General features: G+C 43.0%; 1 protein-coding gene across 10 annotated transcripts in view; it reads right to left on the reverse strand.

Moving 5' to 3' along the window:
• Window positions 1-27,381, reverse strand: part of nalcn (sodium leak channel, non-selective) — a 272,502-nt gene that overhangs the window by 200,265 nt on the left and 44,856 nt on the right. For all 10 annotated transcript variants that reach the window (XM_055870947.1, XM_055870944.1, XM_055870942.1 and 7 more), the window contains 5 exons: window positions 26,066-26,149; window positions 25,601-25,740; window positions 25,359-25,487; window positions 5,733-5,884; window positions 180-322 (listed from right to left, as the gene is read on the reverse strand). In XM_055870947.1, the coding sequence (XP_055726922.1) occupies window positions 180-322; window positions 5,733-5,884; window positions 25,359-25,487; window positions 25,601-25,740; window positions 26,066-26,149 (648 nt within the window). The remainder of the gene's footprint in view (window positions 1-179; window positions 323-5,732; window positions 5,885-25,358; window positions 25,488-25,600; window positions 25,741-26,065; window positions 26,150-27,381) is intronic.

The raw sequence follows: 27,381 nt of genomic DNA on the forward strand, positions 1-27,381 counted from the left end.
CAGGAGAAGAGTCTCCTCACACAAGATACGAGTGACACTTTTATCTGGCCTGCTACGGGTCCATTCTCTTTTACCAGACAAACTGAGTACGTCCATAGGATGACAGGGAGTAGAACTGTATATCTGCCCAGTCAAAAGGGACTGGATCGTAGCAAGCCAGGTAAATCTGTCTCCTGTACCTTGACAAGCCAGGCCAGGAAGAAGATGAGCGTGATGAAGTAGAAGTAGGAGCGCCAGCGAGGGAAACTGTCGATGGCTCTGTACATAAGGAACACCCAGCCCTCCTGAGAGGCTGCCTCGTACACGGTGAAGATACTCGTACCTGGAGAGAGGTAGAGAGTGAGATCAAATAGTTGAATCAATTTGTAGTTGTTAAATTGCTTGCAAAATTCTGAAGAAAGATTCAGACTCTTACGACCCTCTTGAGTTGTTTTGGCAATAAGAGTAATTCTGTAATGCATAATAGAGTCATTTTTCGATTAAAATGTATTTAATTGAGAGGGAGTGAGAAAGAAAGAGCGAGAGAGAAGGAGATAGGCTCAGAGACCAGAGAGTGAGAGAGACAGAAAGTTAGGTGGTCCCATGTTGAGCTACATGTATACTACAACGCACGTTTAAATCAACTATTTCTGTATATACAAAGGCGTCTGTGTAACCAATTAAAAAGTATCCTTCAGATCCTCCCTTTCACCCCAAACACAATACCTTGAGATTCCCTTGTTATTTGTATGAAAGAGATTCCTTGGAGCTTACAAGGAGCCATAAAACAGATACTTATACATGACTTCCCAATAGAGAAGCTTGAAGGTTGTTTTTTGTAACTGTTTAATTACATAGGGACATACAATTGAAACATCGACAGATACATTCCACCATCCAACCTTATCTTACACTCATTTCCAGCGCTTAGTTGTAGCAAATCAGAGCATTTCACAGTAGATACTGTGGCCTTGTTTAATGAACATTACCAAATGCAATCACTGAATTAGATATTGGGCATATTCCTTTACATTTGGTCTGTTTATGTTGACATGTTTTTTTGTTTTGGTTTTTTTCACCTTTATTTAACCAGGTAGGCTAGTTGAGAACAAGTTCTCATTTGCAACTGCGACCTGGCCAAGATAAAGCATAGCAGTGTGAACAGACAACAACACAGAGTTACACATGGAGTAAACAATAAACAAGTCAATAACATGGTAGAAAAAAAAGAGAATCTATATACAATGTGTGCAAAAGGCATGAGGTAGGCAATAAATCGAATAATTACAATTTAACAGATTAACACTGGAGTGATAAATCATCAGATGATCATGTGCAAGAAGAGATACTGGTGTGCAAAAGAGCAGAAAAGTAAATAAATAAAAGCAGTATGGGGGGTGAGGTAGGTAAATTGGGTGGGTAGTTTACAGATGGACTATGTACAGCTGCAGCGATCGGTTAGCTGCTCGGATAGCAGATTTTTAAAGTTGTTGAGGGAGATAAAAGTCTCCAACTTCAGAGATTTTTGCAATTCGTTCCAGTCGCAGGCAGCAGAGAACTGGAAGGAAAGGCGTCCAAATGAGGTTTTGGCTTTAGGGATGATCAGTGAGATACGCCTGCTGGAGCGCGTGCTACGGGTGGGTGTAGCCATCGTGACCAGTGAACTGAGATAAGGCGGCACTTTACCTAGCATAGCCTTGTAGATGACCTGGATCCAGTGGGTCTGACGACGAACATGTAGCGATGGCCAGCCGACTAGGGCATACAGGTCGCAGTGGTGGGTCGTATAAGGTGCTTTAGTAACAAAACGGATGGCACTGTGATAAACTGCATCCAGTTTGCTGAGTAGAGTATTGGAAGCTATTTTGTAGATGACATCGCCGAAGTCGAGGATCGGTAGGATAGTCAGTTTTACTAGGGTAAGTTTGGCGGCGTGAGTGAAGGAGGCTTTGTTGCGGAATAGAAAGCCGACTCTAGATTTGATTTTGGATTGGAGATGTTTGATATGAGTCTGGAAGGAGAGGAGAGGTTGCAGTCTAGCCAGACACCTAGGTACTTATAGATGTCCACATATTCTAGGTCGGAACCGTCCAGGGTGGTGATGCTAGTCGGGCGTGCGGGTGCAGGCAGCGAACGGTTGAAAAGCATGCATTTGGTTTTACTAGCGTTTAAGAGCAGTTGGAGGCCACGGAAGGAGTGTTGTATGGCATTGAAGCTCGTTTGGAGGTTAGATAGCACAGTGTCCAAGGAAGGGCCGGAAGTATACAGAATGGTGTCGTCTGCGTAGAGGTGGATCAGGGAATCGCCCGCATAAGACATGTAAGCATGTACAGTAATAATGAAAACATGTATATTGTCAGTGTCACTTTCTGGTCTATAGTTTCCTTCTGATCTAATGGAATGTCCATTGCATGATGTCCAATGGGCCGTACATTTTTCAAATGTTACTATGAAACCTCCTTGCATCCCTTGTCTCGTGTGGCTTACTGTAGGGTGCTGCCACTGTACCGGGAAACAAATCACCATGTCACTCACACACACCAACAACAAAAAAAGTACATTATGTCACTACAGTTAAGGGTAGCTTCAGTTAAAACTGTAATCTCAAACTGTCTTGATGCAGTCAAGACAAGGACTTGGAGGTAGAAGGCCAGAGGACCTCTGCACACTGGGAGTGATCACACACACAAACATAAACACACACACTCTCTCCGTCTGTATTTGTTGTCTATCATTTGTACTCGTGTTGCTGTTAAATGTGAAATACATTGTTCGCTAACGGCAAACTCCACGCCTAATTCCCATGGGAAAATAACGTTATTAAATTCACAAATTCAAAAGTGTGTGTGGTCTCTTTGGATCCTTGTCAACATCTTCTGGGCTGGTTAAAATTGTTTCTCAAACACAGTAATGAAAGCATTGGGAGTAATAACCGGTGTCTAAGAAACTTGGTCATGTTCATTGGGCACCAATTAAAGAAAACAGACTAAAACAGGGAGGGAATAGTCCAATAAGAAACTTTCATTTACATTTTCGGTGAATCAAAACATCCCCACTGCACAAAGACTTCCGTCGCACCCATAATTATCTCCATGCATCGGTGTCAGACAAATACAGTGCATTCGTAAAGTATTCACACGCCTTCCCTTTCTCCACACGTTGTTGCGTTACAGCCTTATTCTAAAATGCATTAAATAAAACAAATGTCCTCAATATCTACACACAATATCCCATAATGACAAAGCTAAAAACAGGTTTTTAGATTTTTTTGCACATTTACAAAAAAAAATAAAAACAGAAATACGTTATTTACAAAAGAATGAGAATTGAAATTGAGCTCAGGTGCATCCTGTTTCCATTGATAATCTTTGAGATGTTTCTACAAATTGATTGGAGTCGACCTGTGGTAAATTCAATTGATTGGATATGATTTGGAATGGCACAAACATGTCAAAATAAAGATCCCACAGTTGACAGTGCATTTCAGAGCAAAAACTAAGCCATGATGTTGAAGGAATTGTCCGAAGAGCACCGGGACAGGATTGTGTTGAGGCACAGATCTGGGGAAGGGTACCAAAGCATTTCTGCAGCATTAAATGTCCACGAATACAGTGGCCTCCATCATTCTTAAATGGAAGAAGTTTGGAACCACCAAGACTCTTCCTAGAGCTGGCCGACCGTCCAAACTGAACAATCGGGGAGAAGTTCCTTGGTCAGGGAGGTGACCAAGAACTCGATGGTCACTCTGATAGAGCTGCAGAGTTCCTCTGTGGAGATGAGCGAAACTTCAAGGACAGCCATTTCTGCCGCACTCCACCAATCAGGCCTTTATGGTAGAGTGGCCAGACGGAAGCCACTCCTCAGTAAAAGGCACATGACGGCCCACTTGTATTTTGACAAAAGGCACCGAAAGACTCTCAGACCACGAGAAACAAGATTCTCTGGTCTGATAAAACCAAAATTGAACTCTTTGGCCTGAATGCCAAGTGTCACGTCTGGAGGAAACCTGGCACCATCCCTACTGTGAAGCATGGTGGTGGCAGCATCATGCTGTGGGGTTGTGTTTCAGTGGCAGGGACTGTGAGACTAGTCAGGATCGAGGGAAAGATGAACGGAACATCCTTGATGAAAACCTGCTCCAGAGAGCTCAGGACCTCAGACTGGGAAGAAGGCTCACTTTCCAACAGGACAATGACCCTAAGCACATAGCCAAGCCAAGCCAAGGCAGGGCAGGGGTGGCTTCGGAACAAGTCTCTGAATGTCCTTGAGTAGCGCAGCCAGAGCCCGGACTTGAACCCAATCGAACATCTCTGGAGAGATCTGAAAATAGCTGGGCAGCGACACTCCCCATCCAACCTGACAGAGCTGGAGAGGATCTGCAGAGAATGGAAGAAACTCCCCAAATACAGGTGTGCCAAGCTTGTACAGTCATACCCAAGAAGACTCGAGGCTGTAATCGCTGCCAAAGGTGCTTCAACAAAGTACTGAGTAAAGGGTATGAATACTTATGTAAATGTCATATTTCAGTTGTTATAGTTTTAATACACTTGCACAAATTTCTAAAAACTTGTTTTTGCTTTGTCATCATGGGATATTATGTGTAGATTGATGAGGGGTAAAACACAATTTAATCCATTTTAGAATAAGGCTGTAATTTAACAAAATGTGGAAAAAGTCAAGGGGTCTGAATACTTTCCGAATGCACTGTATGTAGGCTATTTAAGTGCCATAATAACAAGGCTATGCAACATGATTGAATAACATGGTATCATTTCATAAACGATAAACAAGGTCAGTAATACATAAACAGAAAGAGAGAAAGAGAGGGGAAGAGTGGGAAAGAGGGGAATCGCTTCAACTACCCGAAGAGCAGTGTGTTTGTGGTCACTACAATGCGTGAAGTAAACACACTGGTAGACAGGGATGCACTTCGTCCTCCAAAAAATGCTACTAATCAAGAGAGGGATTGAGAGAGGGAGAAATAGAGAGAGGGAAAGAGAGAAAAGTCTTAACAGAATCCAGGCCTTCCCTGCATGCCCAGTCTGTCAAGGTCTGTTAAGCTCTCTCTCTCCTTCTACTATCTCTGTATCCATCTCTCCATCCCTATCTCTCTTTCTATCCTTCAGCTATTTAGAGATTAGAGCCACTGCTCAGAGTATCCGACACTGGGTCTGGGCTCCGCTCAGGTGATAAGAATGAATGAACCCTAGACCAAGGCTGATGCAGAAGCATTTTTTATTTTGTAGCTTTTCCTGCTTCTGAGAAAATAACCCAGGAAAGACCAGCTACAATCCACTGCAGTACTGTCCATAGAAAGGCTAAGAAATAGAATCCCTATTTTATTTATATGGTACCGACCCACCTTTTTGGGAAAGAAACCATGATAATCCTGAAAAATATTTGGTCTGATTCATTTATGCAGGGATGTAAACCAACAGAGGTGTTCGAGCAGAGGTGTAATCTGTATATTAGGTTGATAAAGCCGCTGTAGCACTGCTCCAACACACAGATACCAGCCTTGGCATCTTCTAATCTAAATTGGTAGTTGTACAAACACAACTCAAAGCTGGTTATTCAGACAGCGGTTACTAAGCTGAACGTACAAAGCTAAAAAAAAAATGCTACGTGTGTGTGGGGGTACACCCGTGTGCATGTCTGTGTGTGTGTGTGTGTGTGTGTGTGTGTGTGTGTGTGTGTGTGTGTGTGTGTGTGTGTGTGTGTGTGTGTGTGTGTGTGTGTGTGTGTGTATGTACCGAGCTCGTTGAAGCCGCTGTAGCCCAGCTCCTGTCTGCTGAGCCCCAGTTCTTCCAAGTCCACACACTTGAAGCCCAAAGGACACAGGTAGCCCTCCCCGTCTGGCGAACAGTGGGTGTCGGGGATGGCCAGGCTGTTCCATGTCACAGTACTGACAAACACAGGGAACACAGAAAAACACTTTAAAATACATATTTCATTTTAGAGCTTACTTATGTTTGCCAAGTGCATTGTTCATTGAAACGGATCTGGAGAAAGACATTGGAACTGAAACATCCGCGTGTAACAATCTCAACTATATACTCAACAAAAAATATAAACGCGACACGAAACAATTTCAAAAGATTTGACTGAGTTACAGTTCATTAAAAACGAAAATCAGTCATTTGAAATGAATTCATGAGGCCCTGATCTATATCGATTGCATGTGTGTCTTACATGAAAAAAACATGTGTACATTACTAAGTACATTAATGGGGGGAACCTACTCTAAGAGTATGTATTAGTATGTATTGAATCCTAATCAACCCATCCAATGTGAGTACATCTGTTGTTGAAGTACAGTAGATCAATACAGCTACAGTACTCTAGCAGTAGTCAAGCTTTTAATGCGGAAAAGCCTTGTTAGTGACAAATTAAGGTCAAATTAGCTTTGAATTTCCTGTCTTTTTGCCTTCAGACAAAAGCTAATATTTCACTTAAAACAGTGTTTTGTAATCATTTCCAGGGGGCGCTTTTTCTAGAAGGTCTGATAGTAACAAGTCCTGCCACCAAACATTACTACTCTGTATTAGAACTATTTGAAATGGCATCAAACAACATGGCTATCAATGGCAGCCTAAAGTGGTCGATTTTCAAAATGGCACAGATCTTTGATCGTGGGAAAAGCCTGCACTTGACCGTTGAACTTGAATCATTCCCATGGTGAACGGCAAAGGCCGCTACGCTATGAAACCACACACTATTGCAGAGACTTTGATATTATTGGCCGGTGAAAACAACGTGTGGGGAGGCAGAGGCACAGAAACTCACATCAATACCTTTGTCCGTTAACACTGTGAAACTAAGACTAAGAAACTAAGGCTTGATGCTATAGCTAGAAAATCATGAGGAAACTGACTGAGCGACTCAAAAACTCCCCACCTCATGCTCTCCAAATGGCCGTTAGCTGTGAGGGCCGAGATGCATTGACTTATGTTCGCTACATGTGGGGTGATGCTATTCATGAGGACATATTGTTCTGTCTCACGATCCCCGAGCATGAAACGGCACAGGGGATGTTCAGTGTACTGCGTGGCTATATTGACGAAAAACAGATTCCATGGGCTCAAATGTCAGGCTTTTGCACAGATGGGGCTCCATCTATCACGGGACGGTGGGCAGGCCTCTGCACTCCAGGTTATGAATGTGTCTCCCTCTGCCTTATGGATGTATTGTATGATACAACCACTGAGGTACAATGGATACACCAAGAGCAACTGGCGGCAAACGTGCTGAGCGTGGAGATATGCAGCAGGTAATTTTGATTGTAAACTACATTGTTGCATCTCCCGGGTGACGCAGTGGTCTAGGGCACTGCATCGCAGTGCTAGCTGCGCCACCAGAGTCTCTGGGTTCGCGTCCAGGCTGGGCTGGGTTCGCGCCCAGGCTCTGTCGCAGCCGGCCGCAACCGGGAGGTCCGTGGGGCGACGCACAATTGGCATAGCGTCGTCCGGGTTAGGGAGGGTTTGGCCGGTAGGGATATCCTTGTCTCAGTATGTAAAAATGTAATGAAATGTAAAAAAAAATGTAATAAAATGTATGCACTCTACTGTAAGTCGCTCTGGATAAGAGTGTCTGCTAAATGACAAAAAAATGTAAAATGTAAAAAAAAAAATGTTATTTGGACTTATGGCATAAGAGCCTGACAAAAAAATAAAAAAATCACAACGAGCCTTGAGGGGGAGCGTTAGAAAGATTTTTCGAATTGAGAAAGGAACTGTTGTCATTTGCAATAGAAGTAAAAAAAAAACAGGCTATATTGACTTTCTGTGCAACAGACATATTTGGGAAACTGAACGCAGGCATGCAGGGGAAATACAAAAACATTCTACAGATGAGTGACCGAATCAGCAAAATCTATTTGACTGTGATCCTGGCTCAGTTGACATGCCGGTAAGTGAAATCGAACAGCTGATCGAGCTGTCACGTGACCGAATGCTGAAGACAACTCATTCACGGGTCACTAGAGAGAAGTTTTGGTTCCTGACTCAAAGGGAATACTGTGCCGTCTCCATCCGAGCATTAAAACTCATGGTACGCTGATTCAGTGCTCTCATTTGCGTTGAAAACAAATTTAGATCCAGGTTGGATCAGACAAGAAAGATGAGGTGCGCACTGACGACCACGCCCCCTGACTTTGAGATGCTCCAATGCGACATGCATCATGCACACCCATCTCATTAGTGAGAAAACATTAATTAAGTCAGACTAATTTGCAATTGACTGTCATAGCCCCACATTAAAAGTATATGATGGTGAGTTGAGAATACAATCAGAAATACTGTTACAATTAATTGCCATAGCCCCAATTAAAACAGTAAACATTGGCGGTTAATTACATAATTTATTTTCACATGGTTGGGTTCGCAAGAATATATTTGTTTTTAATTTAACCTTTAACTAGGCAAGTCAGTTAAGAACAAATTCTTATTTACAATGACGGCGTACACCGGCCAATTCTGCTCCGCCCTATTGGACTCCCAATCACGGCCGGTTGTGATACAGTCTGGATTCGAACCAGGTTGTCTGTAGTGACGTGTGTGTTGTGTAGTGTGGTGGCCACACCAGATACTGACTGTTACTTTTGATTTTGACCCCCCTTTGTTCAGGTATAACTCTTACCTCCCTAATCTTACCTCATTTGCACACACTGTATATATTTTTTTCTACTGTGTTATTGACTGTATGTTTGTTTATTCCATGTGTAACTCTGTGTTGTTGTTTGTGTCACATCTTGGACAGGTTGCAGTTGTAAATGAGAACGTGTTCTCAACTGGCCTACCTGGTTATATAAAGGTGAAATAAATATATAAATAAAAGGGACACATTATTCAATTTCTGTTAGTCACATGTCTGTGGAACTTGTTCAGTTTATGTCTCAGTTGTTGTATGTTCATACAAATATTTACACATGTTAAGTTTGCTGAAAATAAACGCAGTTGACAGTGAGAGGACGTTTCTTTTTTTGCTGAGTTAGCTAGCTAGCCTCAGTTTTCTCATATCACAACCATTAAACTCTGTAACTGTTTTAAAATCCCTGAGGAGTTTCCTTCCTCTCCGGCAACTGAGTTAGGAAGGACGCCTGTACCAATCGGTTCACTTCATTGCGAGGCATTGAAAAACCTTCCTGGTCTTTGTGGTTGAATCTGTGATTGAAATGCACTACTCATTTGAGAGACCTTGCAGATAATTGTATGTGTGGGGTACTTAGATGGGGTAATCATTCGAAAGTCATGTTAACCACTATTATTGAACACAGAATGAGTCCACGCAGCTTATTGTGTGATTTGTTAAGCAAATTTGTAGTCCTGGACTTATTTAGGCTTGCCATAACAAAGGGGTTGAATAAATATTGCCTCAAGACATTTCAATTTAGAGTATTTTCTACAAACAAAATTCCACTTTGACATCATGGGGGTTTGTGTGTAGATCAGTGACACACAATCTAAATGTAATCGATTTTAAATTCAGGCTGTAAAACAACAAAATGTAAAAAAGTAAAGAGATGTGAATACTTTCCGAAAGCACCTCTGACATTCAAGTTTCACTGTAGACAACTTAGTGGAATTTATTTCTTAAATGTCTTCCTAAAAAATCCCTACGGGACAATGCACCATTTCTACCCATCCTTCCAAGAAGATAACTAGCAAGCGGATCGCGCCATCATCTGCTGACCATTTAGGGAATTGAGTTCTCAACCGGTGTGCCAAATTTCGTTCCGTAATATAGAGTATTGACGGGAGAAATGACGAGGGGGAAAAATCACTTTAACATGGATTGTTGCCTCAAACCTACTTACACTATCGTCCCTTTATAAAATTGAGTGCAAGTGTATATGGCAATCTTCCGGTAAAGGCAATTTAGTTGTAAAATAGACAAGCTATGAATATGAGACATTGGCACACCAACAGCACCAATTGGACACACACAGCCAGCCCCCCCCCCTCCCCCCCCCCCAACCTTTCTCTTTAGCCGCAGGTGTTATTCCAGGAGCCGCTTGACGTCTCTAATGAAAATGAATGCCTTCAAATTGGCCCGCCAGACATTCATCCACATTGTTTATTAAGGCTCAGGGATGAGAAGGGATAATTTATTGCTATATCACAAAAGGTGCAATCAAAGGCCTAGCGGTGAATGCAGATACAGCTAATTATAGAGACTCGGATAATGGCTAACACGTTATAAATCACCTTTCTTCACAACACAGACATGATCAATTAAGCCTCAAACGGTGGGTTAAAGGTCCAGTAATAGTGTGTCACAGAACATTTACTGAGTTAAAAGTAAAACCAGATCTGGGATAAATCGTGATTAGTTTCACAAAATCTGTAAAAAAAAAAATGAACTGTAACTTCATTGAGATTTAAAATGGCTGCTGTAGAGTGAAGAGTCTTTGTATCTTCAAAGTTCCGTGTGTTGGGCAATTGAATGTAACTTGGGGTTGATTTGATTCCAACATGGACCACATACTGAACATGTGTCAACTGTGGATTGTTTTAAATAAACATCTGCTATATGACCATAATGTAGGTACAGTGGGGCAAAACAGTATTTAGTCAGCCACCAATTGTGCAAGTTCTCCCACTTAAAAAGATGAGAGGCCTGTAATTTCCATCATAGGTACAATTCAACTATGACAGAATGAGAAAAAAAATATCCTGAAAATCACATTGTAGGATTTTTAATGAATTTATTTGCAAATTATGGTGGAAAATAAGTATTTGGTCACCTACAAACAAGCAAGATTTCTGGCTCTCACGGACCTGTAACTTCCTGTTTGGCGTGCAAGCGCGACGTCGGTACATTTATGACAACAGCCAGCTCAAAGTGCAGGGCGCGAAATTCAAAATATATATTTTTTTAATATTTAACTTTCACACATTAACAAGTCCAATACAGCATATGAAAGGTACACATCTCGTGAATCCAGCCAACATGTCCGATTTTTAAAATGTTTTACAGGGAAGACAAAATATGTAAATCTATTAGCTAACCACGTTAGCAAAAGACTCCACTTTTATTACTCCATCAGTTTTTGACTCCATCAATAGCTATCACAAATTCGGCCAAATAAAGATATAAATAACCACTAACCAAGAAACAACCTCATCAGATGACAGTCTGATAACATATTTATTGTATAGCATATGTTTTTTTCGAAAAATGTGCATATTTCAGGTATAAATCATAGTTTACATTGCAGCTACATTCAGAAATTGCACCGAAAGCAGCCATAATATTTACAGACACCAACGTCAAATACCTAATTACTCATCATAAAACATTTCTGAAAAATACATAGTGTACAGCAAATGAAAGACAGGCATCTTGTGATGCCAGACAATATTTCCGATTTATTAAGTGTTTTACAGCGAAAACAAAATGTAGCGTTATATTAGCTTAGCACAATAGCCAGAAACACTTGGGCGCCGGCGACTACGACAGATATATGAAACAACATCATAAAATGGGTCTTACTTTTGCTGATCTTTCATCAGAATGTTGAACAAGGTGTCCTTTGTCCAGATGAGTCGTTGTTTGGATTCAGAATGGCAACTTTCTCTCTCCATTTAGCAAGCGCGCTAGCCGGGTTGCACGGATCTCTCCATGTAAACAAACGGAAGAGAACGGAACACGGCAAAACTCCCGAAAAAATTTCAATAATCTGATGAAACTATATTGAAAAAACATACTTTACGATGATATGGTAACATGTATCAAATAAAATCAAAGCCGGAAATAATAGTCGCCTATAACGTCAGAAAAAACAAAAGGCAACCCCACTGTCCAAATCGCGTTCTTCAGAGTACCGGAAATGGGGTACACGTCATTCCAAGAGGATTTATTCCATCCCAGATCGAGATAATCACCTAATTTCTTCTCTCACAGCCTTCTTGACACCCAGAGGAAGGTGTATGACGTGCATGTATACTAATAGCTCTTGTGCCCATTTATAGGCAGGAAGAGGAAGAGAGCATCGATTTCAGACTTTGAACTTCCGGGTCAGGAAAAGTGCTGCAGAATGAGTTCTGTTTCACTCAGAGAAATAATTCAAACGGTTTTAGAAACTAGAGTGTTTTCTATCCAATAGTAATAATAATATGCATATTGTACGAGCAAGAATTGAGTACGAGGCCGTTTGAAATGGACACATTTTATCAGGCTACTCAATACTGCCCCTTGCAGCCATAACAGGTTAAGAGGCTCCTCTGTCCTCCACTCGTTACCTGTATTAATGGCACCTGTTTGAACTTGTTATCAGTATAAAAGACACCTGTCCACAACCTCAAACAGTCACACTCCAAACTCCACTATGGCCAAGACCAAAGAGCTGTCAAAGGACACCAGAAACAAAATTGTAGACCTGCACCAGGCTGGGAAGACTGAATCTGCAATAGGTAAGCAGCTTGGTTTGAAGAAATCAACTGTGGGAGCAATTATTAGGAAATGGAAGACATACAAGACCACTGATAATCTCCCTCGATCTGGGGCTCCACGCAAGATCTCACCCCCTGGGGTCAAAATGATCACAAGAACGGTGAGCAAAAATCCCAGAACCACACGGGGGGACCTAGTGAATGATCTGCAGAGAGCTGGGACCAAAGTCAGCAAGGGCATTGAAGATGAAACGTGGCTGGTCTTTCAGCATGACAATGATCCCAAACACACCGCCCGGGCAACGAAGGAGTGGCTTCGTAAGAAGCATTTCAAGGTCCTGGAGTGGCCTAGCCAGTCCCCAGATCTCAACACCATAGAAAATCTTTGGAGGGAGTTGAAAGTCCGTGTTGCCCAGCAACAGCCCCAAAACATCACTGCTCTAGAGGAGATCTGCATGGAGGAATGGGCCAAAATACCAGCAACAGTGTGTGAAAACCTTGTGAAGACTTACAGAAAACGTTTGACCTCTGTCATTGCCAACAAAGGGTATATAACAAAGTTTTGAGAAACTTTTGTTATTGACCAAATACTTATTTTCCACCATAATTTGCAAATAAATTCATTAAAAATCCTAAAATGTGATTTTCTGGGTTTTTTTCTCATTTTGTCTGTCATAGTTGAAGTGTACCTATGATGAAAATTACAGGCCTCTTTCATCTTTTTAAGTGGGGGAACTTGCACAATTGGTGGCTGACTAAATACTTTTTTGCACCACTGTATATGGGTTAAAAATGTATACAGTTCCAACTAGCTGTATTATATTATATTGATACTTTGACTTCAAGCACCGATTTGTAAGAAAATATATACAGTATATACTTTTGTTGCTAGGTAGCGTTAACTGGTGCTAGTCGGCTGCACGTGCGCCAAAACTATGGTATTTTTCATCTCCATCTTGTTTTTAAAAAGCGATCCAACATATGTTTTCAGCACTTTTATTTCCATGACTGATCAAAACTCACTGTCTCATGCTCACTCTCGTCTCTCTGCGCTAGACATATAGCGAGCAAATGATTTGGAACATCAAATCACAATAAAATTGCAGTATCGAATCGCAATACATATGAAATTGCGAGAATCGCAAGGGCACATCATCCACCGCTTCCGAGTATATTACTCTCTAATGTTCAGTCTCTGGACTAAGGTTGCACATTTTGGGGAATATTCAGAGGTGGAAACTTTCCGTGGGAATTAACAGGAATATGAATTTAGAATATATGGGAATTCACAGAAAAAAATGCAAATTAATATTAATACCATTTAAATGTAGATGTTTTTTGCAATCGATATACACTGCTCAAAAAAATAAAGGGAACACTAAAATAACACATCCTAGATCTGAATGAATGAAATATTCTTATTAAATACTTTTTTCTTTACATAGTTGAATGTGCTGACAACAAAATCACACAAAAATTAGCAATGGAAATCAAATTTATCAACCCATGGAGGTCTGGATTTGGAGTCACACTCAAAATTAAAGTGGAAAACCACACTACAGGCTGATCCAACTTTGATGTAATGTCCTTAAAACAAGTCAAAATGAGGCTCAGTAGTGTGTGTGGCCTCCACGTGCCTGTATGACCTCCCTACAACGCCTGGAGCGAGACATGATCTCCCAGATGTGCTCAATTGGATTCAGGTCTGGGGAACGGGCGGGCCAGTCCATAGCATCAATGCCTTCCTCTTGCAGGAACTGCTGACACACTCCAGCCACATGAGGTCTAGCATTGTCTTGCATTAGGAGGAACCCAGGGCCAACCGCACCAGCATATGGTCTCACAAGGGGTCTCAGGTGCTCATCTCGGTACCTAATGGCAGTCAGGCTACCTCTGGCGAGCACATGGAGGGCTGTGCGGCCCCCCAAAGAAATGCCACCCCACACCATGACTGGTGATCTCTGGCAAATGCCAAACATCCTGCACGGTGTTGGCCTGTAAGCACAACCCCCATCTGTGGACGTCGGGCCCTCATACCACCCTCATGGAGTCTGTTTCTGACCATTTGAGCAGACACATGCACATTTGTGGCCTGCTGGAGGTCATTTTGCAGGGCTCTGGCAGTGCTCCTCCTGCTCCTCCTTGCACAAAGGCGGAGGTAGCGGTCCTGCTGCTGGGTTGTTGCCCTCCTACGGCCTCCTCCACGTCTCCTGATGTACTGGCCTGTCTCCTGGTAGCACCTCCATGCTCTGGACACTACGCTGACAGACACAGCAAACCTTCTTGCCACAGCTCGCATTGATGTGCCATCCTGGATGAGCTGCACTACCTGAGCCACTTGTGTGGGTTGTAGACTCCGTCTCATGCTACCACTAGAGTGAAAGCACCGCCAGCATTCAAAAGTGACCAAAACATCAGCCAGGAAGCATAGGAACTGAGAAGTGGTCTGTGGTCACCACCTGCAGAACCACTCCTTTATTGGGGGTGTCTTGCTAATTGCCTATAATTTCCACCTATTGTCTATTCCATTTGCACAACAGCATGTGCAATTTATTGTCAATCAGTGTTGCTTCCTAAGTGGAAAGTTTGATTTCACAGAAGTGTGATTGACTTGGAGTTACATTGTGTTGTTTAAGTGTTCCCTTTATTTTTTTGAGCAGTGTATTTACCTTATGATATGGAGACAGAAGCATAAATCATAAGTAGACATAATTGCAAATGATTAAATCCTTCCAATAGACATTTTTTAAAATCATTTAGTTACGAATTGAACTTTAATTAAATGAGTTGACTCTTCACATGGGATGATTTCTCTGAACAACAAAAAAAAGGGAATATTGATGATCCCTAATGATCCATCGAATCTCCCAAAAACGTTTTCCACATACATCTGTAAAATGATAGTCTAGAAACTAAAGCTTTGGTTGTCTTCCTCTCAGGCTTCCATGTCTTCTCCCTGGACATCCTCAATGTCCATGTTACGGATACCGGTATCCTGTGTGTGTGTTTCCTGTGTGTGTGTATCCTGTGTGTATCTTTTCTCTCGCCTATCAGGTGGCAATCATCATTCCCCAATCAGAAGACACACCTCCTCCTGTTGCCATTACCCTATCACATCCCCTTTCCCTTGGTTTAAAAACCAATTCAGTTGTTTTCTCTGGAGCTCGATCTCTCTGTTTCAATCTCTCTGTAGATCTCTCGTTTGGTTTAGCAACGACATGTCACTTTGTCCGTTACCCTGTGAGTATTGTTTTGTTATGGTGTTTGACTGTTTGTTTGATGGTGGGACAAGGGGGTACCAAGACAAGTCGCCCATGGGCATACACTACCCGTAGGAATACTTGGCTAAGAACACTAGTTAGAACTGGGCAGACCACCCACTGTATTTTTGGTTAGTTAGTTAGCTGTATTGAAGTAGGCTAGTCTAGCTTAGGGGTCTTTTTGGATATTTGTTTATTTCCTTGGGTCCAGCTCAGCCCCTTTTCCTTTCCAAGACATGGCAGTGATGACACCATAGGCCTTGTTGATCTCTGCACCAGACAGGATGCTCTTGCCAGCATACTTGGGGTCCAACATGTACGCTGTATGGGCTTCAGGCATAAGTCTTCACGCTTTTTGATGTATTTCAGAATTGCAGTTTCCTCTGCTTGGAGCAACTGAAGTGGGCAGGGCAGTATGGATTTATTCTCTTATATCTGCAAGCAGAGTCTGAACATCAGACAGGATGGAATTGTCTCCCTCAATCCGTGCAATGGCTACTGCTGTACGTTTTAGGAGTTTCAGGCTGCTTACCACTCTCTCCCAAAATACATCATCCAGGGGGATCCTCTTGATGGGGCTGTCCATATCGGCAGACTGTTATGGACATTTCTTGGCCATAACAGACTCCTTCCCCTCAAGGAGACTGTCAAACATGATGATAAAACCACCCCAAAGGGTGTTGCTGGGCAGGTTCAATGTGGTCTTATTCTTCTCACTATGCTTGGTGAGGTAGATTGCTGAAATAAATTGACCCTTCACATACCTAACCATTTCCTTGGCTCTCTTGTAGAGTGTATCCATTGTTTTCAGTGCCATGATGTAGATAAAGCATGTCTGGTTGGAGGGGTATGCTGGGTGAAGAACATTCAGAAATCTCTTCCAATACACATTGCCTGTGAGCACAGGTGAACCAGTTGCATACACAGTTCAAGCAAGACATTCATCAGCACTTCTCTGACTACGTTCCTCCATTGAGTCAAAAAAAAACTTCTAATTCCAGGAGGACCATGAGCTGTTGCTATCAATAATGTGTCTGGTTCATAATTTTCACCTCAAATAGAAGTAAAGGGACTTTTGCAAGAGGTTGCTTGATGTGAGAGCTGAGGGAACTTTATGCACTTGGCCAGATGATTCTGCATCTTTGTTGCATTCTTCACTTATGATTTGGCACAGTATTTGAAAATGTACATAGCTTTTCCTTCTACATTAGCTGCAGTGAAATGTCTCCACACATCAGATAGTGCCCATGGCATTTTCCTGTAAAGATAAGAAGAAAAAAAAGTAAAAAAACCCAAAAACAACTCCTGTGTAAGATAAATGTTTTAAAATTAAATGGAAACAGGTGAATTAACACTCCTAAGTTAGCAGGCTCAAGCAAGCTAAAACCCACATGGTAGCAAAAACTAACTAGCAGAAATTGTTAACAAGTTAGAAATGATTTAAACACACTTTTCTGTAGGCTACTATTTACTAGTTAACAACAAATCATGTATGTCATAAAATATTCACCCCACCCAGTATAGTAATCAAAACTTACCAGGATACATGTAGTCATTGGCTCAGACGGTGTAGTATTGTGGGCTCAATTGCATCTCATTAATGTGCAAGGTCTTGAGAATCAGATGTACATGTGATGGAAGAATGCACTGTGCATGCAGAGGTTTGCAATACCATTGATTTGAGGATAGTTTAACCAAAATATGACACAAGACCTAGAATTACCTTATGCGTATCCCACAAAAAAAGGTTCACTGTTATAAGTTAACTTTTTTGATGAATTTCAGCATAATTCCCGGGCCTTCCTATGGAAATAACGGGAAACATTCCGGAAATTTACCGGAAAGTTTCCGACCCTTTGCAACCCTACTCTGGACAATAAAGTAGACGAGCTATGTGCATAACACAAGTCATTTTCCAACAATTGTTTACAGACAGATTATTTCACTTATAATCCACTGAATCACAATTCCAGGGGGTCAGAAGTTCACTGTGCCTTCAAACAGCTTGGAAAATTCCAGAAAATTATGTCATGGCTTTAGAAGCCTCTGATAGGCTAATTGACATAATTTGAGTCAATTGGAGGTGTACCTGTAGATGTATTTCAAGGCCTACCTTCAAACTCAGTGCCACTTTGCTTGACATCACGGGAAAACCAAAAGAAGTCAGCAAAGACCTCAGAAAAAAATTGGAGACCTCCACAAGTCTGGTTCATCCTTGGGAGCAATTTCCAAATGCCTGAAGGTACGACGTTCATCTGTACAAACAATAGAACGCATGTATAAACACCATGGGACCACGCAGCAGTCATACCGCTCAGGAAGGAGTTGTGTTCTGTCTCCTAGAGATGAATGTACTTTGGTGCGAAAAGTGCAAATAAATCCCAGAACAACAGCAATGGACCTTGTGAAGATGCTGGAGGAAACAGGAACAAAAGTATCTCTATCCACAGTAAAACAAGTCCTATATCAACATAACCTGAAAGGCCATTCAGCAAGAAATGTTCCACTTCTCCAAAACCGGCATAAAAAAGCCAGACTACGGTTTGTAACTGCACATGGGAACAAAGATCGTACTTTTTGGAGAAATGTCCTCTGGTCTGATGAAACAAAAATAGAACTGTTTGGTCATAATGACCATCGTTATGTTTGGAGGAAAAAGGGGGAGGCTTACAAGCCGAAGAACACCATCCCAACCGTGAAGCACAGGGGTGCTTTACTGCAGGAGGAACTGGTGCACTTCACAAAATAGATGGCATCATGAGGTAGGAAAATTATGTGGATATATTGAAGCAACATCTCAAGACATCAGTCAGGTAGTTAAAGCTTGGTCGCAAATGGGTCTTCCAAATGGACAATGACCCCAAGCATACTTCCATTTTCGTGGCAAAATGGCTTAAGAACAACAAAGTCAAGGTATTGGAGTGGCCATCACAAAGCCCTGACCTCAATCCCATAGAACATTTGTGGGCAGCAAGGAGACCTACAAATCTGACTCAGTTACACCAGCTCTGTCAGGAGGAATGGGCCACCCAACTTATTGTGGGAAGCTTGTGGAAGGCTACCCAAAACTTTTGACCCAAGTTAAACAATTTAAGACCATGCTACCAAATACTAATTGAGTGCATGTAAACTTCTGACTCACTGGGAATGTGATGAAATAAATAAAAGCTGAAATAAATTATTCTGACATTTCACATTAAAATAAAGTGGTGATCCTAACTGACCAAAAAGGAATTTTTAAATGTCAGGGTTTGTGAAACTGAGTTTAAGGTGTATGTGAACTTCCGACTTCAACTATACTATCCCATCCACACAGCCAGCTGGGTTCTCAGTACATCGCACAGACAGGAATAAAGACCTCTGGGAAGAAGAAGGGTGGGGGTGTTTCATGATTAACTACTCATGGTGTGATTGTCCTAACGTAGAGAAACGTACGTTTTTTTTTTGTTCACCCGACCTAGAATACCTCACACTCAAATGCAGACAGTATTACCTCCCAAGAGAATCCCTCTCAAGCCGATGCCACGATGGCCCTCAAGGAGCTACATTGGACTTTGTGCAAACTGGAAACCACATATCCTGAGGCCGCACTTATTGTAGATGGGGATCTTAACAAAGCAAAAGCAACACATAGACTGTAGTACTCGCGCTGCTAAAACGCTCGATCAGTGCTACTCCCTCTTCCGGGATGCCTACAAGGCCCTCCCTTCGGCAAATCAGATCATGATTCCATTTTGCTCCTCCATTCCTAGAGGCAGAAACGACCCATGCTAAGGTCTATTCAGTGCTGGTCTAATCCATTCTTCAAGATTGTTTTGATCACGCGGACTGGGATATGGTCCGGGTAGCCTCTGATAATAACATTGACGTATACACGGACACGGTGACTGAGTTCATCAGGAAGTGTATAGGCAATGTTGTTCCCGCTGTGACTATTAAAACCTACCCTAACCAGAAACCGTGGATAGATGGCAGCATTCACAGCAAAACTGAAAGCGCAAACCACCGCATTTATCCATGGCAAGGTGACTGGGAATATGGTTGAATACAAACAGTGTAGTTATTCCCTCCGTAAGGCAATCAAACAGGCAAAATGTCAGTACAGAGACAAAGTGGAGTCGCAATTCAACAGCTCAGCCATGAGACGAATGTGGCAGGATCTACAGACAATTACAAAGGGAAAACCAGCCAGATCTTGCTCCCAGACAAGCTAAACACCTTCTTCGCCTGCTTTGAGGATAACACAGTGCCAACGACACGGCCGGAACCCAAGGACTGTGGGCTCTCGTTCTCCGTGGCTGACGTGAGTAAGACATGTAAGCGTGTTAATCCTCGCAAGGCTGCCGGCCCAGACGGCATCCCTACCTGCGTCCTCAGAGCATGCGCAGACCAGCTGGCTGTGGTGTTTACGGACATATTCAATCTGTCCCTGTCCCAGTCTGCTCTCCCCACTTGCTTCAAGATGTCCACCATTGTTCCTGTGTCCAAGAAAGCAAAGGTAACTGAACTCAATGATTATAGCCCCCAGTAACACTCACTTCTGTTATCATGAAGTACTTTGAGAGGCTTGTTAAGGATCACCTCTACCTTACCTGACACTCTAGACCCACTTCAACTTGCATACCGCACCAATAGAGCCACGAACGATGCAATAACCATCGCACTGCACACTGCCTCCCATTTGAACAAGAGGAATACCTACGTAAGAATGCTGTTCACTGACTATATATCTAAGCCTTCAACACCAGAGTACCCTCTAAGCTCATCATTAAGCTTGGGGCCCTGGGTCTGAACCCCACCCTGTGCAACTGGGTCATGGACTTCCTGACCGGCCGCCCCCAGGTGGTGAAAGTAGGAAACAACACCTCCACTTCACTGATCCTCAACACAGGGGCCCTACAAAGGTGCGTGCTCAGCCTCCTCCTGCACTCCCTGTGCACGCACGCCTCCAACTCAATCATCAAATTTGCAGATGACACAACAGTAGTAGACTTGATTACCAACAATGACGAGACAGCCTACAGGGAGAAGGTGAGGGCCCTGGCAGAGAGGTGACAGGAAAATAACGTCAACAAAACGAAGGAGCTGATCGTGGACTTCAGGAAACAGCAGAGTGAGCACGCCCCTATCCCCTTCGACACGACCACAGTGGAGAAGGTGAAAACTTCAAGTTCCTCGGTGTCGGCCTCCCGAGTGGAACAGTGGTCTAAGGCACTGCATCGCAGAGCTAGCTGTGCCACTAGAGATTCTGGGTTCGAGTCCAGGCTCTGTTGCAGCCGGCCGCGACCGGGAGACCCATGGGGCAGTGCACAATTGGCCCAGCGTCATCTGGGTTGTGGAGGGTTTGGCCGGCAGGGATGTCCTTGTCCCATTGCGCACTAGCGACTCCTGTGGCGGGCCGGGCGTAGTTCATGCTGACACGGTCGCCAGGTGTACGACGTTCCCTCCGACACATTGGTGCGGCTGGCTTCCGGGTTAAGTGGGCAATGTGTCAAGAAGCAGAGCATCTGGTTGGGTTTCGGAGGACGCACTGCTCTCGACCTTCACCTCTCCCGAGTCTTTACGGGAGTTTAAGCGATGAGACAAGACTGAAACCAAAAAACGTGTAAATAAAAAATAGGGGGATTTTTTTAAATAAAAAATAAATACAATGAAAATAATCAAATGAAACAAACGTTTTGTTTTTTTTCTCAGTGTACACATCACTGACAAATCTGAAACGGTCCACCCACACAGACAGTGTGGTGGAGAAACAGGCTGTATTCCCGCCTGGTGCTGCAACTGCATCGCCTGCAACCACAGGGCTCTAACAGAGGGTGGTGCGGTCTCCCAACGGATCACCGGGGGCACACTGCCTGCCCTCCAGGACACCTACAGCACCCGATGTCACAGGAAGGTAAAAAATATCACCAAGGACATCAACCACCAGAGCCACGGCCTGTTCACCCCGCTACCAACCAGAAGGGGAGGTCAGTACAGGTGCATCCAAAGCTGGGGCCGAGAGAGAATGATAAAGGCTATCAGACTGTTCAACAGCCATCACTAGCCGGCTACCACCCTGTTACTCAACCCTGCACCTTAGAAGCTGCTGCCCTATATACATAGACTGGTCACTTTAATAAGGGGGATACTTGGTCAGTTGTACAACTTAACGCCTTCAACTTAAACGTGTCTTCCGCATTTAACCCAACCCCTCACAAGCACTTTGATAATGTTTACATACTGCTTTACTCATTTCATATGTATATACTGTATTCTACTGTATTTTAGTCAATGCCACTCCGACATTGCTCGTCCTAATATTTATATATTTCTAAATTCCATTATTTTACTTTTAGATGTGTGTGCATTGCTGTGAATTACTAGATACTACTGCGCTGTTGGAGCTGGGAACACAAGCATTTCGCTACACCCGTAATAACATCTGCTAAACACGTGTATGTGACCAATAAAATGTGATTCGATTAGATGTCATCCACCTACGCACTCCAATAGTGAACGGAAGCCGCTTTCCCGCCAGTTGGTTATTTCACTCCATGCATCAACCACTGTTTGACGAAATATGCAGCCTCGATGCACGACAGGTGATACTCCCGCCCAAACTCTGTACGCCACGGGCTCCCCAACCCTGCAGGAACAGGTTTCATTTGGGAAAGCAAGTGAACATGTTTTCACAATGAAACATATTTCATCAAACTGTTGACAGCTCCTCTCTCTGCATGTTTGAGAAAGTAATGAAGGAGGGATGGGGAGGAGATAAAAACACACATTGGTGAGATATTCTGTAGCTTAAGGTAGTCTAATGTGTCACCCTATTAATTATGAAATCATTTAAAAATCCTACTCCTAGGCTATTCAAAATCAATATTCACTATTGTAGGCTAACTCTGTAAGCCGCCCTGGACAATCAACGAACCAACTGCATTACCTAGGCCTATAAATTCTCTCCCAGACTCATGAATAGAAACTTTAGATATTAGCATAAGGTAACTAGGCCATCCAGTATGCATAATAATACAGTCCACACTAAAAGGCCATTACTAGAATTGGTTTAATTTTGGAATATAGGCTAGACCAATTAAAGACATCTTTAATCAGTTTTCCCCCCCAAAAAAATTGAGGTGAGTAATATGCGGTAGAATATGTATTGTAAAACAAACGGCACAATCAGTCTTTTTTTTATATATATTTTTTGGGGGCTTGGGCTCATATATAGGCCTATGCATATGCATAAGCTCTAATATGTGTATGGGTGTTTTGAATGAATCATCACCTCAGAAAGCGCAGTCCATTTCGTTGTTAGGCTTTGAAACAACATCCACAAATGACCATATTTTCCACTCAGTGTCAAGCTGTTTTTTTAATCTTCTTTCCTCAAATTGATCAATCACAGTGAGGTGAGTTTTAAAAGCACAAAACTGTTTTGATGATAAGTGACTGGTGTGATTTTTGATGGCATTCATGTCAGAGTGGATAGGACAATAGAACCCTGAGTACCAGGCCATTAGTGAGTTGGATACTGCCAACGCATGTCCTGGGTGCATAAAAGGAGATTACCGTGACTCGACGGTCACGTGAAATTTTACTGCGGCCATGACTCATGACTGCCGGTGTGGCGGTAATACGGTCCCCGCACAGCCCTAGTCCCTGGCAATTGCAATATTAACTTTAACCAGACATAACTACTCCTCCCAACGAGCCAGAGATGCCAACATACAAAAAGGACTCATTTACATATTTCACAAGATGTTTCATTCAATTCACCAAAAGGCCAAGGTCAATGTGAATAATCTCTCATATGGAATAGGTGAAGAAACCCATTTTGTCTGCACATCCAGGAGCCCTTTTTCATCCACACACAAATACCCACCCCAGTCAAATTCCACCTGCCCATTTCACTTTCAATCTCAATACAAATCCCCTCTGCTCTGTGTGAATGACTGGAGAGGGAGTCTGTGACTTTGTGCCAAAGGCATATGGCCTGTTAGAGATTAGACTAACTTGCATAAGACATGTCTAAAGGTTTTATAGTTTTCCATGGCGCCTAGTGGCAGCCTAGGCAGAGAGCTCATGTCAATTATGTACATATTTAATCAAATGCAATCGTTTTTATGTCAATATTTGTACAATAACTAAATGAGTACAGAGCAAGTCTTGACATCATGAATTAGACTCCTGCCCATATATGGATGAAAATCAGCGTTGTCAACAAGCTAACTAATGCTAGCTAGCCGCTGTGTGTTGTCATTTGAATTACACCTGCTGACTTTGGGTTGGTTTCCACTGACCGTGATCCAAGAGGAGGCTATGCATGCAGAGTTGGTACTCAGGAGGAAACTTCTGAAGTAAGGAGTGGGCTGTACTCTGTGGGGAGCTTAAGTCCAAATACAGCGAGTCTGCAGATGGCGGCGATGTCTTGATGGCATCCGCTGACCATCTAGCTTCCAGATCCTCTCATGACTGCGTCTGCCCATCTGGAGGCTTCAAGAAACACTCAAACAGACTTGATCTAGCTGATCTAGCTACCGTTGTAGCCTATATTAGGCACTTTGAGATTCTGTCTGTAATGAAAAGCGCTATAAAAGTTGAATTATTATTATTAAAGCACCCCACTTAAACACGCACATCAGGGGGATTGACAAAAAACTAGCCCAATAACCAAATCACAAATACACCGTCTAAACCACTTCTGAAAGGGGAAGGATCTATTCATGTGAAATGTGATTCTGTGCCTTCTATTTAATCTGAAACTAGTCAATGTATGCAGTGTCCCCTGGGGCAGGAGAGCACTTGTCAACAAGCGGAGATGGACAGATCGATGGCAGAGTAGAGGCTTTAAATATACATCCCAGACAATACAGGACGTTAATGATTATGATTAGGGCTCGCTCTCTCTCTCTCTCTCGCAGCTCTAACTGTGATGGTGATGGCTTCTTTTGTTCTCCCACTGGGGGTTTCTGTTCTCCTCCTCGCCACTTACTCAGCATCTGTATACAAATATTAAACACCATGCACACAGCACAAATAAACTCGCATGGATGCATGCAAACTCACACTTACACACTTACACAGACGCATACAACATAGGCAACGCCATTAAGAGCTATCTCCATTTGTCAATTTCTATGAGTGTATTGGCAGATCATAAATAAACTGAAAAGACGCATACCACCACCTACTGCGCTGGAGTGTGTATAGTCTGAACAGGTATGAAGCCAAGGTTGATGATTTACTGCCCCCTGTGGTTATGTAATGATCGCCCTGCTGACCTGGATGGAGTTCTATGATCCTTTCTTAACCCATCGCATGTCCCACCTAGTTGACTACTTCAATGGTGCTGCCCATGCTAAAAACAAACATCTTTGGGCCAAGTGCGCCCTTAATCCAACTCCACGGTGTAGACTGATGGACTACTGATGCAAGGCACACATCACCTCATAGTTTAATTAACTTCAACCCTTTCCCCAAACCAAAACTCTTGAACAAAAAGCCAACGCCGACCAGAGTGTCAATGACGCAGAAGTTTGAAGATCTGGATGGGCTGACTGGCTCTCGGTACAACAGACACGCACCATGACATATTTCACCGCCAAATTGACAGACACACTGTCACAAGTTGCATACACACAGTTAGGTTAGCCTACAGTATGTTTATCCCACTGATATCATTGATACCATAGATAAAAATGTCTCATACACCAATCATTTTGTAAATGGAGGCCCATACCCATTCGTTGTGTCGTTGGTAACGCAGTGATGATTGAACGTTCCGAACATCTGAACTCCCAGAATTCCATACAGAAGGAGGAAGAAGAGCAAGAATATCGACACACTCCAGATCTGTTCCCCTGATCGCCTAAACAGAGAGAATGTTTTACATTAACCATAAACCAAGTATAGAGTTCCAATTCAAATGACATTTCATAAACCTACGCAGGTAACGTCACGTCCTAATAAAACCCTACGTACTTGAGGATGTTGGTGATGCGTGAGCGTGGCAGCTCGAAGCGGAAGTAGATCCTGAAGGCTCGGATCATGATGAGGGCTCTGGGGATTCTCAACATGCCCCAGGGAGACATCTGGTCAACAACATCCGCTATCTCAAACACCTGGGTGAGAGAGGGAAGGCTGTGAACTGAGACAGGTGCTGTACCTGGAAGACCACTGTTGTAAAGTGTATGCAAACGCACACACACCTGCACACAAATGCACACATGTACTAACACACCAGACCTGTGTTAAATAAATACAGATTTTGTTTTCTTTGAAATAAGTTACGTGCACTTAATTTAAATTGATTGGAAAAATGGAACCAAAACAATAGTCCCACAAGTGCAAACTCCGCCCACACAGGGTACAAACTACTTTAAAGAAAACAAAGATGTATTTCACTAAGGTCTTGGACACACACAGCGCGAGGTGCACCATTTGTACCTGAAGCACCAGAGACACCCAGAGGAAGAAGACCATGAAGCCGTCAAACATACACCAGCGATCCTTGACGTACGAGTTATCACCCTGGATGGAGGGGGGAGAGACAGGCAGAGGAAACAGAGAGAGAGAGAGTGAGATCAATGCCATTGAAATGTTTCGGTCACGCTTTAAATTACGTTCAGCTTATGAAGGCTTCAGAATGCCTTCATAGGCTACAACCCTAAATCCGTAAACACGGGCACCCTCATAGATATCATCCTGACCAACCTGCCCTCTTCGTACACCTCTGCTGTCTTCAACCAGGATCTCAGTGACCACTGCCTCATTGCCTGTGTCCGTAATGGGTCCGCGGTCAAACGACCACCCCTCATCACTGTCAAACGCTTCCTAAAACACTTCAGTGAGCAGGCCTTTCTAATCGACCTGGCCCGGGTATCCTGGAAAGATATTGACCTCATCCTGTCAGTAGAGGATGCCTGGCTGTTCCTCACCATCTTAAATAAGCATGCCCCATTCAAAAAAATTTAGAACTGAGAACAGATATAGCCCTTGGTTCACTCCAGACCTGACTGCCCTTTACCAGCACAAAAACATCCTCTGGCATACTGAATTAGCATCGAATTTCTCCCGCGATATGCAACTTTTCAGGGAAGTTAGGAACCAACATAAACAGGCAGTTAGGAAAGCAAAGGCTAGCTTTTTCAAACAGAAATTTGCATCCTGTAGCACAAACTCCAAAAAGTTCTGGGACACTGTAAAGTCCATAGAGAATAAGAACACCTCCTCCCAGCTGCCCACTGAACTGAGGATAGGAAACACTGTCAACACTGATAAATCTATGATAATCGAGAATTTCAATAAGCATTTTTCTACGGCTGGCCATGCTTTCCAGCTGGCTACCCCTATCCCAATTAACAGCTCTGTACCCCCCACAGCAACTTGCCCAAGCCTCCCCCATTTCTCCTTCACCCAAATACATATAACTGATGTCCTGAAAGAGCTACAAAATCTGCACCCCTACAAATCAGCTTGGCTCGACAATCTGGACCATCTCTTTCTAAAATTATTAATCGCAATTGTTGCAACCCCTATTACTAGCCTGTTCAACCTCTCTTTCGTATCTTCTGAGATCCCCAAAGATTGGAAAGCTGCCGCGGACATCCCCCTCTTCAAAGGGGGAGACACTCTAGACCCAAACTGTTATAGCCCTATATCCATCCTGCCCTGCCTTTCCAAAGTCTTCGAAAGCAAAGTTAATAAACAGATCACCGACCATTTAGAATCCCAAAGCATCTTCTCCGCTATGCTATCTGGTT

This window comes from Salvelinus fontinalis, chromosome 19 (assembly GCF_029448725.1).
Source record: "Salvelinus fontinalis isolate EN_2023a chromosome 19, ASM2944872v1, whole genome shotgun sequence".
Lineage (NCBI taxonomy): Eukaryota > Metazoa > Chordata > Actinopteri > Salmoniformes > Salmonidae > Salvelinus > Salvelinus fontinalis.